Below are 17,572 nucleotides of genomic sequence, written 5' to 3'. Positions count from 1 at the left end.
GGGTGCATGGGAGGAGTAGGTGAGAATGACAGGGCAAAAGAAGGAGTGTGTATAGTTGTGGGTAAAAGATGGAAGAAGAACATAAGAGAGCATGGATCAGTTGGGTCAAGGATTGTGTGGGTAAAGTTGAAAGTTGGAATACAAATGTAGGTGACTGTGTGCGTGTATGCACCAACGCAAGATCGTGCAAGCAGAGTGAGAGAAGAGTTCTGGACAAATGTGAAAGTGTGCATGGAAAAGTTTAAGGAATGAGAGAGTGTTTTTGATCGGTGATATGAATGGTAAAGTAAGGAATGTGAAGTTGGATGGAATAGTTGGTGAGTGGGGTGTGCCTGCTGAGACAGATGAGAATGGTAGTGTGTTAGTGGACATTTGTGCTGGGAGGGGGTTGGTGATAGCCAATACCCTCTTCAGGCATAAAATGATCCACAGGTATACATGGTGAGTGATAAGAAGGGTGGGTGGTGAACTGAATGAAAGGAAGGCAATGACTGATTATGTGTGTGTGTGGATGAAAGGATGCGAAGATGTGTAATGGATGCAAGAGCCTATAGAGGTTGGGGGAGTGGACTTTCTGACCACTACTTGGTGGTGGCCAGAATCAAGACCCAAATAAGATGGAGTAATAGAAGGGAAGGACGGGAAGAAGGAGTAGTTGCAAGGAGAGTGGAAAGGTTACAAGAGGATGAGAAAAAGGCAGAATATAAGAGAGAAGTGGAGGAACGATTGGGCAAATATGAATTGGATCAGATGGGGGACGTGGAAGGTGTGTGCAGGATATTCACAGGAGAAATATGTGCAGCATGTGATGTGGTGTGTGGGATGAAGAGAAGACAGAGGGGGGTGCAAGGAACAGCGTGGTGGAATGAAGAGGTGAAATAGGCTGTGGCACAAAAGAAGAAAGCATACAATGAATGGATGAGAAATAGGGGCATGGAAGAAGTTGAGAGGCGGAAGAGAGAGTTATACGTAGAAAGAAAGAGAGGTACAAAAGATTAGTAAGAGAGAGTAAGAAGAAAGCGGATGAGGAATTTGGAAGGTATTTGAGTGTAAAGCGGAGAGACTGTAAGAAAATTTTCTGGAAAGAGGTGAAGAGAGTAAGACAGGGTGGAAGTGAAGTTAGCAGGGGAGTGAAAGATAAAAATGGTAGATTACTAGTGGAGAAGGGAGAAAAAGTGAGCAGATGGAGAGAACACTTTAAGGAATTGTTGAACATAGAGGATGGAAGTAATGCGAGTATAAGTGGCTGGGAAATGGCTGGGAGAAGGAGGGAGGTGAGAAGACAGGAAGAAATCAGTAGGATAGTTGTGGAAGCAATGAAGAAAGTTAAATTGGGGAAAGCCCCAGGAATTGATGGAGTGTGTGGTGAAATGTTGAAGCATGGGGGAGAGATAGTAGTAGAATGGATGTGGAAGATGTGCAGATTGGCCTGGGAGGAAGGTAGAGTTCCGGAGGATTGGAAGTCAGGTATAATTATTCCCTTCTACAAAGGAAAAGGGGGAAAAAGAAGTGTGTGGTAATCATAGGGGCATTTGTCTTCTTAGTATAATAGGAAAAGTGTATGGTAGGATACTTATTGACAGAGTTAGGGAAATAACAGAGGAATTAGTTGGAGAAGAACAGGGAGGCTTTAGGAAGGGAAGAGGTTGTGTAGATCAGATATTCATTCTTATATCTTTAGTGGAAAAGTTTCTAGAGAAGGGAAAGAAGTTGTATGTGGCTTTCATGGATTTGGAGAAAGCATATGACAGGGTGGTAGACAAGGACTGTGGAAAGTATTTAGAATATATGAAGTAGATGGGAAGTTGTTGAATGCTGTGAAGAGTATGTACGATGGTGCGAAGGCTGCAGTGCGTGTGGATAGTGAACTGAGTGAATTTTTCTCTTTGAAGGTTGGGTTGAAACAGGGATGTGTCATGTTTCCATGGTTGTTCAATCTGTACATGGATGGGGTATTAAAAGAGGTGCAAGGTAGGGTAGTAGATGCTGGAGTGGCCCTGATGAGAGAGGGTAGTTTGGTAACTCCCTGTACTGTTGTTTGCAGATGATGCTGTGTTATTGAGTAAAGATGAAGGACAGCTGCAAAGCTTGGTGGATGGGTCTGGGAGAGTGTGTAAGAAACGGAATCTAGAGGTGAATGTAGGGAAGAGTAAAGTGATGGTTTTTGAAAGAGGGAAGTCAGTGAATGTACAGCGAGGTTGGATGGTGAGGAATTGGAAAATGTGAGTACATTTAAGTACTTGGGTAGTGTGATGAGTAAGGATGGAGGTTTGGAGGGTGAAGTGCTTGAAAGGGTACAGCAGGGAAGAAAGGTTGCTGGTTCCTTGAAAGCAGTGATAAGAAATAGGGAAGTGAGCATGGAAGTGAAAAAGTTACTACATGACAGTATTGTGATAACAACTCTTAACGTATGGAAGTGAAGCTTGGACGTTGTTGGAAGGGCACAAGTCAAGAGTGAGAGCAGTGGAAATGAGTTATTTAAGAGGAGCCTGTGGAGTCACATGGAGATACAGGCTGATAAATGAGGATATAAAGGAGCGTTGTCGTGCGGATATGGATGTGATAGGAAGCGTTAGGAGGAATACACTGAGGTAGTTTGGCCATATGGAGAAGATGGAGGGTGAAAAACTGACGAAGAGAGTGTATGTGAGTGAGGTGGAGGGGGTGAGAGGGAGGGGGAGGCCGAGGATGAGATGGAGGGATGGGGTGGAGAGATATATGAGAGAGGGAAGCATGGGTTGGGAGCAGGGCAGTGAAATGGCGGGGGACAGGGCGACGTGGAGGCGATTTTTTTGTGGCCACCCCGTACGGGATTGAGGCATCTGGCAATAGATAGATAGATAGATAGATAGCATAGTTTCTTCAATTTCATTCCGTGTCCTCTTGTTACTCTCTTATCCCATACAAACAGATCTTCACTGTCAATTTTATCTACTCCCACCATGGTCCTGAACTCTGCAATCATGTCTCCTCTCTTTCTCCTTTCTTCTAAGGAAGACAAACCCAGCTTTTCCAACCTCTCTCTATACGACAGATCTGCCAGACTGGGGACCATTTTGGTTGCTGTTCTTTGTATTATCTCAATCTTGTTTATATCTTTCTTTTTGTGTGGGGATCACACTACTGCTGCATATTCTAACCTGGGGTGAATCATGGCCACAATCAATTTTTTCATCATCTCTTCATCCATATAATGAAAAGCTACTCTTATATTAGTGGTGGTGTGACTGGTTCATTACTCATCAAATAATTCAATGATGGCCTCTTGGTACTTTTACCCATTTCCAATATTTTACATTTCTTTGCATTAAATTTCATTTCCCACATCCGGCTCCAATCATGTACCCTATCCAGATCCTCCTGCAGCATTTTACAATCCTCCTCAACCTCTACCTTCCTCATGATCTTCGCATCATCAGCAAACAGACTTGCATAACTGTTCACTCCAACTACCATATCATTTACATAAACCAGGAACATTACTGGCACCAACACCGAGCCCTGTGGGACTCCACTTGTTATTCCCTCCATCCAGACATCCTAGCCTTTATTACTGTCCTCATTTGTCTGTCTCTCAAAAAGTCTCTCATCCATTCCAGGAGGTTCCCCTTCAGTCCTCCTATACGCTCTAGTTTCCACAGTAGTCTCTTATGGGGCACCTTGTTGAAGGCTTTCTCCAAATCTAAATACACACAATCCACCCAACCATCTCTCTCCTGTAGGACGTCGATCGCTCTTGAGTAAAAACTCAACACATATGACCTTCAACTTCAAAATCCAAACTGACTATTAGCCAAAATATTTTGTGTGTGTGTGTGTGTGTGTGTGTGTGTGTGTGTGTGCAACAGTTTGCAATATCAGTAACTAACAGAAATTACAATTACACGAAATTCGCGAATACAGCCTCAAAAGTGACACTTTTCCGATGCCTCATTTGATACGCGCCACGATTACCTCAAGCCCAGTCATCTAGCCGGATGTAAACCAATCAATAACTAAACCACTCATATTTAAGCACAGCACTTACTGAAAACCAATCACAGCACTTCTCTCCCATGCCAACCATGAAGGACGCACATGCTTGATGCTCCAGCGCCCGGCTCAGTGCACTGTCTCCTCTCCATTGTTAGCATGAGGTCGTTAGAAATGTTAGCAGTGTGGTTTATGAGAGAATTCCCCCCCCCCCCAAGTGCTTCCTCCACCTGCCCAGTGTTACCATGGCCAATCATAACTCTCCTAAGCCTACAACTTCTTCAAGCAAAGGGAAGAAGAAGAAACCAATGTTAACTTAAACACAAAAGTTTGATGTACTGTAATAAGGAGGACTGATGGCTGTGAGAAGAAAGCCTAAGTTGCCCACTATTATGGACTCAATGAGGTAATTCTTTACCAAACAAGCATGGCAATTCCACCTGTATTATAACAAGCTCATGATTTCAAGTTAAGTAATTTTGGCACAAATGCAGCACAGACAGTTATCTGTTGAACTGTGGCTGCAAGGCGTTGAGTAAAGCAAAATACAGTATACCTATTTTGGGCTGAGGAAGCTGGCAGGTCGTCCAGGGCAGTGTTTACTGACAAGCCTCTCCAACTGGCTGCATTGTTTACCAATCACCACTCCGACTGGACGTGTCAGTGTATCACGCATTCTAAGTCCTCATTTATAGCTTTCAGAGGTGAGATTATAAATATGCTCAGTAGCTGTGGTAATCTAGAAATAATGACAAGTAACCTGTGAAAGAGTCATTTCAACAGAAAATATGAAAAGGCAGCGCTTGTTTGGTAAAGAATTAATTGACAACTCTTACGATGACACGGAGGCAGCAGAGGGCGACGACGACACTGCTTCCGTTGTCTCCACACTGGACTTTGAGGAGTTCCTAAGGGATGTTGATGAGGAGGAAGCAGCACAGAGGCAGCAGCATTAAGCAGCAGAGTCAGTTAAGAATCTTACAATATTGTTCATTCCCATTAAAAAGTAAAGGGCTACAGGTCTCAGGCCCATTCTGCAAGTGCTACAGGGTTCTCGAGAGCTGGTGTAACAAATTCCTGAACCCAGTTTGATGTACACTTTCATTCTTTAAGACAAAATATAAGATTGGAGCAATTTAAAGTTTCGATGTTTTTTTTTAACTTGAGGGGATTCATAAACTCCTAAAGGAGCATTGTTAGGTTATATAGGCTTTATTAATATCTTTTTCAGATTGTTAGTGCTTGCTGGTGACCTGTTTGATGTAGGTTTGGGTGTAAGAGTGGCAACTATTCCGAGATGACAGGCCCATATGTAATTTTCCCCATAAGATTAGTTATTTCTAGCTCGCAGAATTATCAAAGCGCGGCGAATGCTCAGTCCCATAAAGCCGTGAATTAGGAGATCCCACTGTACAATCAATATGAACTTAGGACTTTTTTAATGATTGCTTTTCTGCTTATACAATTGCTGTGATGCCCATTTTATTTTTTTGTGGTAGGTGGGGCGCTCACCACCCACTCACTTGATGTAGTGCTGCTCTCAGGTGACTGCCCTTTCCTCTCTTCCATCCTTCTTTCCTTCCTTCCTCTTCTTTCTTTCTTTCCTTGATTCTTTCCTCTTCCTTCTGTCTATGGGTGACTAAACTGAGTGGCTAGTCAAATGGTTTTCTGTACCCCTGGAAACCATTTACTACACTGGGTGGTAATCATATAACCAGATTATGGCACCTTGTGGTTTAGTGGGTAATTAAGGTGCTCCAATTGAACTGAGACTGGGCAGGTTTATATCCAAGGGATGGTTGGGGTTTACTGCTCATGTACTGCCACTCAGGGATGAGTGAGGCTGGTAATGCTCATTTTAAATGTCAGGACCAACTTGCCTAGCCCCTGGCTCCTACATTCCTCATGGGGCAACACAGGAGTAGATGATGATAATGATGATGATAATGATGCAATAATTTTTCTCAATTGTATTTTCACTCTCACCTTAAATGTCAAGACCAACTGCCTAGCCCTGGGCTTCTACACTCCTCATGGGGCAACACAGGATTGGATGATGGATGGATGGATGTATGATCATTACAATGCTAAATTCACTACACAATCAATTTTTATATGACTGGTTTTCAGAAACACACCCCAGTCACAAACAAGGGTGTGTTGTATTATCCCCTAAACGCTAGGCTATTTATTGCGCAGTCATTCTTTCACTATGGGCATTTTTCTGAAAATAGTCTGTTTTCACACCTTAATATCTCAGAAACTATAGCGGTTAGGGAAACAAATTAAAGACCGTATTACTCAACAACTCTTCTTCTTGTGAATGAAAGTATCCTCAGGTCTGTAGGTCATCGTGTCAATGAGTATGGATGTGATGAAGAGGAGTAATTTTTGGCGCACGTGGCAGGATGTATTCATGTGCACGCCTGCGGCTCCGATTCTGGCTTCGCTCTCAACATGATAACTTCTCCATTACTAGATAAACTAGACACAGTGGCGTCCAAGGCACGCCCTATGGCACTATCAACGAGTCCTTTCCTAGTATCCTTGGAATGAGGCTTGGCAGGGGTGGATGACGCAAAAGTCCACATGAAGTGAGAACAGAATTGGATGAGGAGCATTAAAAAACATCATCTTACACCTGGCAATGTCACAGAGACAATCGAGGTATGTTTAACTCAGCTGGCAGGAATCTCTCCCCAGCTTTTGGAGATGAGATCAAGTGGCGGCCACTTCAAACTGTGCCGCGAAAACAATTGTGGTTCCTAATGACACCCAGTGGCCTCCTGCCACCTCTATTGTATCGGTCCATACTGACAACTAACAGTTAGGGGTTAATGAAGTTATGAGCTGACCTGCAACATTCTGGCTGGCTGAAGAAACAAGGGTGGACTGATGACTTCGCAACACCTCAGTCATGGAGTCCTCAATTAGTCTCATCCAATGATCCACCTCCATGGTCAGGCCCTGGTACCGTGGTTCATCTGGCCAGATGAAAGAAGTGGCAATGACATCACAATAAGAAAACACGGTAACACTAAATTAAGTGAAATTAAGTTACAATGGACTCTTTAACACAGCTTACTATCCAACACATTGCAATACAGTAACTGTAAATTCAGAACACCTCTGACTCTCCACTGACTAGTGGTGAAGACTTTTATTGTGCCTTCCAATAATCAAACAGTAGATGTCATGCCGATGTTAATGAGACATAATCTGAAACATGACCAATACTATCTCATTTAACCGGCTGCTGGCATCAACTACAACTTCTTGAATATCACATCACCATGTTCACCTTATGCTCTTTTATTTTGCTTGCAGTATGCTACACATCGAGTCCTCGAGTAAGACATCAAAATGTATTTTTTTTTTTTTTTTTTTTTTTTTTTTTTTTTTTACTACAGTATAGCATGTAAAAGTTACTCCTTCACCACATATGTGGTCAGCCATAGCTGTAATGTGGCTCAAGCTGAATATGATTTCATTCTAATCAGGTGTAGCTGACTCCCATGTCTGCTGTGTGTGAGTATTTTGTGTGTGTGAGCAAGCTGCCATTGAGATGGTATTTCATGTGGTGAGAATGGATAACACCAGAGTAGCGAAAAAGGTGTATCTGAGCAAATATGAAGGAGGAAGGAGGGAGGAGGCGAGGTAGGGCAAGAAGAAGGTGGAGAGATAAGGTGGATGCGTGTGTGTGGAAGAGAGGTTTGGAAGTCGGTGAGGTTAAGGAACTAACAGGAGATTGAGCTGGCTGGATGAATGTTGTGAGGAGAAGTGCATGATCAGGGATTTTGGCACCCCTTTTTAATGTGGCAGCATCTGGACTGACTCAGTCAGATAGGTTTATGTGATGAATGTTTTCGGCGTATATGATACAGCCAGGATTCCGGGGGCTTGAATGATGGGTGAATGGAAGTGTGACCCACTGGACTGGGCAAATTTGGGCTGTCTGGACATTGCTACTCCTCACCCTGCGCTAGGGTGGGAAAGGAGGTCCGGATGATGATGATGTGTGTTGTATGTGTTTTGTGTGTTATCTGTGTTTGTTGTGTATATGTGGGCATATGTATGACAGATTTTTATTCCAACTGTGTTTTGGAAAGGTGTTTAGGACATTTTTGATAGATATATGAGAAAAATGGTGACTTTGGTTGAGTGGCCAAAAGCAGGTGGGCCTTCATAATGATTTTCCTATTCCTCTATTGCAGTTTTCTTTAACCAGGTACCCTGTCAGCAGCAAGTAGATATATTACTCGAGGAATTGGTGTGCCAGTGAAAATTCCTCCTACAGACAGACCTGGGCCACAACAATTTGTGATGCTTATGGCACTAACATCACATTACATAAGTATTCAGTGTAAGTATGCATTATTTTTTTAGCTACTCTGAATTTATATTCTAGTAGTACAGCCGACATTTTAATATCTATTTTAAAAAAATCACCTAAATCATGACACTGCAAAGAGTAATCAAAATACTGAAACATAACTGCACTAGCCAGAAAAGATGGGTAGATGATGGTGGTGGTGTGTCTGGTGGCTTGCAGACTCCATGTGTGGGCAAGCTGCCACTGCAAAATTTGTATATCACATATCGAACATTTTTAAACTAAATATCGAACTATGCCTAATCAGTTGAGCAGGGGGAGAAAAAATTACACAGTAGCATAAACCCTGCAACATACTTTAAGTTAAGAACAGACTGCACTACAGTACAGACCTTGTCCAACATTCAACACGAGTATCAGCACAAACAAACACGCAAATTTATAACGCAATCATATGCTTCCTTTGCTTAATCAATCATCTACAATTTGGATTACATATGCCATGTACTGCTGTAATGCTATGTTCGACTGCTGTTGTAAACACTGGAAATTTCTTGTGGCACAAGGTTATTAGGTATGTAAATGACAGAACATTTTAAAAAAGAAAGAACCACAAGACTGAGATCCAGAAAGAAGTTATTTCCAAGAAAAAAGAAACAAAAAGTGTCAAACTCAAGATCCATTCATATCAAAATGCCTGGATGCATTGTGATTATAAAACTGTGGTTCACAGGCAAGGGCAACTACAGAAATATGATAAAAAAGGAGCCAAAATCAAGATCCACTCATTTCAAGATACCTGGACACAGGCAAAGACAAATACAGTACACAATTAAAACAAAAAGAGAGCCAAATTCAAAATCCATTCATTTCGAGATGCCTGGACACATTGCATTTATAAGACTGGGAGATCACAGGCTGAGGCAAATAGAGAAAAAGGATGACAGCTCAAAAGTTTACCTGTTACATACAGGAAAGACTTGGACAAAAAATAGATAAGTATCTCTGTCTCTGTTTATCATTCATATCGTTTATAAAGGCTCCAACATGCTTGCATGTGTCGGCTTTGGCCACCTAACGGCAGCCCTCCATACTGCTCAGTCTCTGGCAGCCTCCTTATTCAGTTTCTTATAACATAGATCACACTCTATGACATCATCCCAGGTCAATTTCGGTATGCCTCTCGCAGTCTCGCAACCCTATTCCCACCATTAGTACCTCTCACTTTCTGCACCCAATTGGCATCCTCCACCCTCTCCACATGCCCAAACCATTTCAATCTATCTCTCCTCATCACAAACCCAATACACTCCAGTCCATCCTTCCTCTTAATTCTTACAGTTTGCCCTGTAAGCCTCTCTACTAGCCCTACACTTGGCAGCCAAGTATTCCTCTCTGCTACCACCCTTTCTCCACTCCCGGAAAAGCCTTCTTTTTCTCCATAACTGCAACTTCTACACCCTCATCTCATCACCAATTTACTTTATGTCTTGGGGGGTCCCTTGTTCATCCACACACTGAATCAGTGTTCCTGAGGGCTATATACTGGTCATTAACACTTCTATCAACATCTCCCTGTTCAGTCACCACTCAATTCATCTCGCTATAGAAGGCATTCCTAACTGCTTTCAACTTCCATATTTTCCTCCTAGGTGCACAGGTCCTCTTTTTGATCACCAGCTCCATAAGCACCATGTTACATATCAATAACCTGTGTTGCAACACACACTCCTTACTCCCTGTAACTTTAACATCCTTCATCAACTTCCTATCAGCCCTCTTGACCATGAAATAGTCTATCTGGCTGCAATTTCTCCCAGGCTTGTATGTAATCAACCAACTCTCTTTTTCTAAAATGTGTGTTGCACACAATCATGTTGACTGCCTCCTCAAACTCAAGTATTCTTTCCCTTCCTCATTTCTTGTACCATATGCGGTGGATCAATCAGTAGAGAGGTGGCCTGCAGTCCTACCGGACCCAACTTCAAATCCCTGCTGGGGCAGGGAAGAGTTTAAGGATCTGAATTTCATGAAGTCAGACTTTACTGATCTACCAGAAGACCTGCCAGCATGACGAAGAAATACCCCCCCTAATACCAATACACCAGTCCTGTATGAGACAGCCCTAGCATGTATTCAATATGGATGGTGGGTGTTAGCGCCAAAGTGGTGAATGTAGTGAGGTGTATGGTATGTAGGAGGACTACTGGGCCCTGATAGCAGGTGTGAAGCCTATGCCCAGGTATACAAAAAAAAAAAAAAAAAAAAAAAAAAAAAAAAAATCATCCCCCATGTGCTCTTTCATATCCTTGAGCTGCTTCATCTACGTGACCATTTAAGTCCCTCCCAAAACTACAATCTCATCATCCCGCATACCGCTTACAATACGAATCAGGTCATTCCAAAATCTATCCTTCTCTAATAAACACTAATAAACTTGCTTCACATGTCCCACCAAAGTCAAACACAACTGATTACACAGAAACAGAGGACAAAAGGCCTCTATGATGCTCTCCTGAAATGCAACGTATTTCATCATTTCGTTTCGTTTTTAAAGGCTCCAACATGCTTGCATGTGTCGGCCTTGGTCACCTAATGGCGGCTCTCCACGCTGCACGATCCATTGTAGCCTCCCTGTTCAGTCCCTTAACCCTAAGGTCACACTTAATGACCTCGTCCCATGTCTTTCTCGGTCTACCCCTCATAACCCCACCCCCAATATTAACACTTCTCACCTTCCTCACCCAATTATCATCCCCCAGCCTCTCCACATGTCCAAACCACCTCAATCTACCTCTCCTCATCACAACACCAATACACTCCAGTCCCATCCTACCTCTCAACTCTTCCATTGTAAACCCAGCCCCTCAAGGCCTTGGACGCAGGGACGCACTGCACATCCACCTAATCATTGTCATTTCTGTACGTCTGAGCCGGCAAATATCTTCCTCCTTCACTGCCCAGGTCTCACTGCCATACAGCATTACACTCCTAACACATGCTGCATACAAAGACCCCTTAGCACGTAGGGAGAGCCCTCTCAATGTCAGGAGAGGCAAGAGCTCCCTGAACTTCTTCCAACCACTTCTCACCCTAGCCACAGAGCTAGCTCCAGCCCCACCTCCAGCACAAAACATGTCTCCCAAATAACAAAACTCTTCCACACACTCAAGAGATTCGCCAGCAAGTTCAATCCTTTCACGTCTGACAATCTCCACCTGCTCACCCCGACACGCCATACACATAAAATCAGCATTATCTCGCAGTCTACCTCTGATACCACTACATCTCTTATGCACCCATTTATCACACACACCGCACAAGATGGAATTACTTCCCACGCCCTTGTGGCAAACTGCACATGGCCACTCTCCCTCGTCTTTGACAGTACCGCCACCAACCCTAGATATCATCACTTTTGTTTTATCTGCATTTACCCTTAAACCCTTTTGCCCCATACCATCTCTCCACTTCCTAAACCTTTCCTCCGCCTCCCTTTCATTCTCTGCAATCAACACCAAATCATCAGCATACAACAACTCCCACAAAATAAAGCATACAGCAACTCTCACAAAATAAAGGCATCATCGCAAGATTATCAATATTGCCTACCTACAGTATGTATAAACCAGGAAACTTACAGCAGCCAAAGGTGAGACTCATGAAAGAAGCATTTTACAGGACGCTCTCCATAACAGGAAGAAAATTGTGGAGAATAGCATTAGGCAGTAAATAAAAAACCATACCACCTATGTACTGTGCTGTACTGTCTGCAGTCACAACAATTCTTGTCCAGGAATGTAACTACTGTACGTGACTACGTGGAAGAAAACCCACACAAGATGAAATATAAAATACAGATATCAGAAACCTAAGAAGAGATTTATCTGCCTTTTGGTGAATGAGCAGTCATACATATTTAAGATTCATCCTTCTGAAGCCTGAGATGAGTCTCCCTAATTTGCACAAAACAACAGTGGTGGTTGCAAAGATGACTAACCTCTCTTCCAAATGGATGTCTTCCATGAACTGTACTGAAAAAAAAAAAAAAAAAAAAAAAAACAAAAAAACACTGAACTCACAGGGTAGTTTGGTGGCAAAATCAACCAGGCGAGACAAAAAATGAGGGATCTTGAGAATAAACTCTTGGTTGATATCTCGTAGAGGAGAGAGGGACTTAATGTTACTCCGTAGTTTGCTCTGCTCATACACTGTGAAAAGGAGTCAAAGGGGAGCAGTCATTAGTATGACCAACATTTTTTGTGAAATCTAATTACCCGACGCTTGGATAACCCTCTGCCTAACAGAAGACCATCAGCTGTACCATCATGAGCAGAAGTTTACTGACTATACCCAGCCAGAATATTATCATGAACATTTCTCATTTCTCCCAAAACATCACATTACAGTAAGATCGCCCCGAGCACGTTCTCGCCAAACGCGCTCAGAATTATACGCAGTTAGTGCTGGGATACGTATAAGACAACGTAAGATTAAAGAACCATTACGAAAACTATAAATTTATGCAAGAGGCAGCCTTTGAAAGGCCAAATCCTCGAACATCAACGTAGCACCATGCACGGTTTGTTTTGATCACTGTTCTGGTAAGTTTATGTACATGTTAAAGTACTATTAAATAACATTATAGCAACAAATGAAGTCTTATAACCAGTTTACCTGATAGGCGTCGGAATATTGCCTATTTTATTTGTTCGTTTAAGATTTGCTGCACTGATTTTCCACGGTACTGTATTTGTAAGTTAAATATTTACTGTTCTGGTATGTAAGTTAAAGAACTTGAATAAAGTTAAAGCGTTAAATAAAGCCTTGTAACCAGTTAAGCTGTTTTATATGATTACCCATGATCGGTGGGTTCTGAGACAATTCTCTGTCAAGTCAATTCGCCGTCAGACAATTCCCCGTCAGGACAACTCGCACCCTGAACGATTCGCAGTCATTCTATAAATATACTTATTTTGCCTTTGAATTATATTTTAGCATCACCCACCACTGTCTTCATTAATGACGGTGAATTGTCTTGCTATTGTTGTGATGGCAAATTGACTTGATGACGAATTGTCCCGAAACCAATCAGCATCGGAATGTTGCCTTGTGTTTACGTATGTGTGTGTTGAAATTTTGCTGTGCAGTACTGTATTTGTAAGTTATAACTTTAAATAAACCTTCTAACCACTTAAAGTGCTTCATATTGATTACCAATGGCAGATAACAGCAAAACACCACATTTAGGGGGCCTAGGGAGCAAAATAAGGAGTATTAAAACTTACGCGGTTTTGCGCCAAACACGCCACGGTTGGAACAAAATCCTTGCATTAGGGGCGAGCTTCCTGTACTTTCTGTCCCATACGCAATTTTTTAATGTAACACGTTACTCTGTTACAGCTGGCAGAAAAGTGTCAGCAAACTTTTGGTCATGATAGTACCACTCGCAACTCCAGTATAATCGTTCCACAGCCCTTCACCTGAAGCATGTCTTTTATTTTTTTATTTTGTATTATGACTTGTTTTATCAATTTGTTAAACTAGGGTAAAACATCCCTGGGTGTAAGCATGAAACGAAAGCAGGGCACAATTCATATTTCAATTCTATCTATCCATCTATTGCCAGACACCATAATCCCATGAGGGGTGGCCATTTGACTCTGAGTTATTTGTTTTACGGGGAGAGGCACTAACCCTCCACCAACCCACTTGTTGACACGTAGGGAACACGTATGGTTTGGTTATATGGTTACCACCCAGCACTGTAAATGGTTTCTTGGCGTACAGGAAACCATTTGGCTTGTCAGTCAATGTAAAGCCACCTGTAAAGGAAAGAAAAGTAATAAGAAGTGACGGGAAAGATGGGAGAAATAGGAAGAGAGGAGGGCAGGCAATGAAAAAGAATTTCACTTAATTTCTAAAATATTCATTGTACTGTAATATTCAATTTTTTCAACATCTTAAAACAAAAGGATACAGTGTCTCTATACTCACAGAGTGTTTTGTTTTCATAGACATCAAGATCTGAGATGGTGATTGCAAGGATGCTGCAGAAGTTTGCCAAGTACTCCCCCTCCAGCTGTCCTATCAATCGATCCAACCCCGCTGTGGTGAGATGGAAACCAATAATAAATGCATCATTTCAAGATGTAGCAATACTAGATACGACAAACTAGAAATGAATGAATATACATGTCTGTAATGGAACAGATGAAGAAATGGCAGTTTTGGATAGCGATAGTAACGATGCAGTTAATGAAGAATGAATGAAGAGAAGTGTTGGTACTGAAGAAAGTAGTAAATGGTCTGGCTACCACAACACCTGGAAGTTCTACCATACAAGTGCTGTGTGGTCTCAAGTTTGATAACTCTTATGCCACATTTACACAAAGACTTATGGCAATTTTACTGAAGGATTAGTTGCTGACAAATGTTCTGCTCAAACCTGACAATTTACATTATGCAATGATCCAGATGACAGTGTTGAATATTCCTTGCAAGGTTGTGCACCACTCCAGAGAACCTGTTTTACTATCTCTATCTATTGACAGATGCCTTAATCCTGTAAGGGGTGGCCAAAAACAAATCATCTCCATGTCACTCTGTCCCCTGCCATTTCACTGCCCTGGTCCCAGCTCACACCCCCGTCTCTCATATACCTATCCACTCCATCCCTTCATCTCATCCTTGGGCCCCCCCCTCCCTCTCCCTCCCTCCACCTCACTCACATACACTTTCCTTCTCAGTCTCTCACTCTCCATCCTCTCCACATGGCCAAACCACCTTGATGTGTTTCTCCTAATGCTCCCTATCACATCCACATCCACACCACAACGCTCCTCCACTTACTCATTAGTCAGTCTGTCTCTCCATGTGACTGCACAGGCTCCTATCAAATAACTCATTTCCACTGCTCTCACTCTTGACTTTTGTCCCTCCAACAAGGTCCATGCTTCACTTCCATACATTAAAGATGGTATCACAATACTGTCATGTAGTAACTTTTTCACTTCCATGCTCACTTCCCTGTTTTTTATCAATGCTTTCAAGGAACCAGCAACCTTTCTTCCCTGCTGCACACTTTCAAGCACTTCACCCTCTAAACTTCCATCCTTAGTCTTCATGCTACCCAAGTACTTAAATGTACTCACATTCACCATTTCCTCCCCATCCAATCTCACTATACATTCAGTGACTTCACTTCTCTTGAAGACCATCGCTTTACGCATCCCTACATTCACCTTCAGACTGTGTTTCTTACACATTTTCCTGAACTCAACCACCAAGCCTTGCAGCTCCCTTTAGTCTTCACTTAACAACACAGTATCATCTGCAAACAACAGTACAGGGAGTTTCCAAACACTACCCTCTCTCACTAGGGCCACTCCAACATCCACTGCCCTACCTTGTATCTCAATTATAACCCCATCCATATACAGACTGAACAACCATGGAGATATGACATCCTTGTTTCAATCCAACCTTCAAACAGAAAAATTCACTCAGTTTACTATCCACATGCAATGCAGCCTTAACACCCTCATATATACTCTTCACGGCCTTCAACAACTTCCCATCTACTCCATATATTCTTAATACTTTCTATAATCCTTGTCTATCCATCCTGTCATAATGCTTTCTCTAAATCCATGATGGCTGCGTACACCTTCTCTCCCTTCTCTAGAAACTTTTCCACTAAAGATCTAAGAATGAATATCTGATCTACACAACCTCTTCCCTTCCTAAAACCTCCCTGTTCTTCTCCAACTAGTTCCTCTGTTATTTCCCTAACTGTCAATAAGTATCCTACCATACACTTTTCCTATTACACTAAGAAGGAATATGCCCCTATGATTACCACACACTTCTTTTTCCCTTTTTCCTTGTAAAGGGGAATAATTATACCTGACTTCCAATCATCCAGGACTCTACCTTCCTCCCAGGCCAATCTGCACATCCCCCACATCCATTCTATTACTGTCTCTCCCCCATGCTTCAACATTTCACCACACACTCCATCAATTCCCGGGGCTTTCCTCATTTTAACTTTCTTCATTGCTTCCACAACTTCCATCCTACTGATTTCTTCCTCTCTTCTCACATCCCTCCTTCTCCCAGCCATTCCCCAGCCACTTATACTTGCATTACTTTCATTTTCTATGTTCAACAATTCATTAAAGTGTTCTCTCCATCTGCTCACTTTTTCTCCCTTCTCCACTAGTAATCTACCATTTTTATCTTTCACTCCCCAACTTACTTCTTTGACACCCTGTCTAACTCTCTTTACCTCTTTCCAGAACATTTTCTTACATTCTCTCCACTTTACAATCAGATTCCTTCCAAGTTCCTCGTCCACTCTCTTCTTACTCTCTCTTACTAATCTTTTCACCTCTCTCTTCCCTTCTACGTATAAATCTCTCTTCTGTCTCTCAATTCCTTCGACGCCCCTGTTTCTCATCCACTCACTATAAGCTTTCTTCTTTTGTGTCACAGACTCTCTCACCTCTTCAGTCCACCATGCTGTTCCCTACATCCCCGTTCGTCTTCTCTTCACCCCACACACCACCTCACATGCTGCACATATTTCTTCTGTGAATATCTTGCACACACCTTCCACGTCCCCCATCTACTCCAATCTATATTTACCCAATCCCTACTCCACTTCCCTCTTATATTCTGCCTTTTTTTCCATCTTCTTGTAACTTTTCTATCCTCCTTGTAAGAACTACTTCCTCCTGCCCTTCACATCTTCTATTTCTCCATTTTGTTTGGAGGACTCTGATTCTGACCACCACCACTTCCCCCTGCCTCTATATACTCTTGCATTCATTACACACCTTCTCATCCTTTCTTCCACACACACGTAATCAATCACTGCCTTCCATTCATTCAGTTCACCATCCACCATTCTCATCGCTCACCACGTATACCTATGGATCGTTTTGTGCCTGAAGAGGGTATTAACTATCACCAACCCCCTCCATGCACAAATGTCCACTAAAGCACAGCCATTCTCATCCATCTCTGCATGCACACCCCACTCACCAGCTATTCCATCCACCATCACAACCCTACTTTTCCATTCATATCTCCAATCAAAAACACTCTCTTATTCCTTTCAAACCTTTCCAAGCGTGCTTCCACATTTGTCCAGAACTCTTCTCTCACTCTACTTGCACGATCTTGCGTTGGCACACACACGCACACAATCGCCCACATTTGTATTCCAACTTTCACTTTTACCCACACAATCCTTGAGCCAAG

At 42.4% G+C, this 17,572-nt stretch overlaps 1 protein-coding gene across 1 annotated transcript in view; it reads right to left on the bottom strand.

Moving 5' to 3' along the window:
* The window catches only part of LOC145413606 (short transient receptor potential channel 4-associated protein-like), a 232,860-nt gene that overhangs the window by 156,403 nt on the left and 58,885 nt on the right, over nt 1–17,572 (bottom strand). Inside the window, exons 6-8 of the mRNA XM_080283259.1 lie at nt 14,303–14,413; nt 12,388–12,516; nt 6,828–6,956 (exon numbers count right to left, since the gene is read on the bottom strand). Of these exons, the coding sequence (XP_080139385.1) occupies nt 6,828–6,956; nt 12,388–12,516; nt 14,303–14,413 (369 nt within the window). The remainder of the gene's footprint in view (nt 1–6,827; nt 6,957–12,387; nt 12,517–14,302; nt 14,414–17,572) is intronic.

The sequence above is a fragment of the Coenobita brevimanus genome, chromosome 97, assembly GCF_032717465.1.
Source record: "Coenobita brevimanus isolate Jiangsu-jjx chromosome 97, ASM3271746v2, whole genome shotgun sequence".
Lineage (NCBI taxonomy): Eukaryota > Metazoa > Arthropoda > Malacostraca > Decapoda > Coenobitidae > Coenobita > Coenobita brevimanus.
The sequence above is the reverse complement of the archived record's forward strand: the minus strand, read 5'-3'. Positions and strand labels throughout refer to the sequence as shown.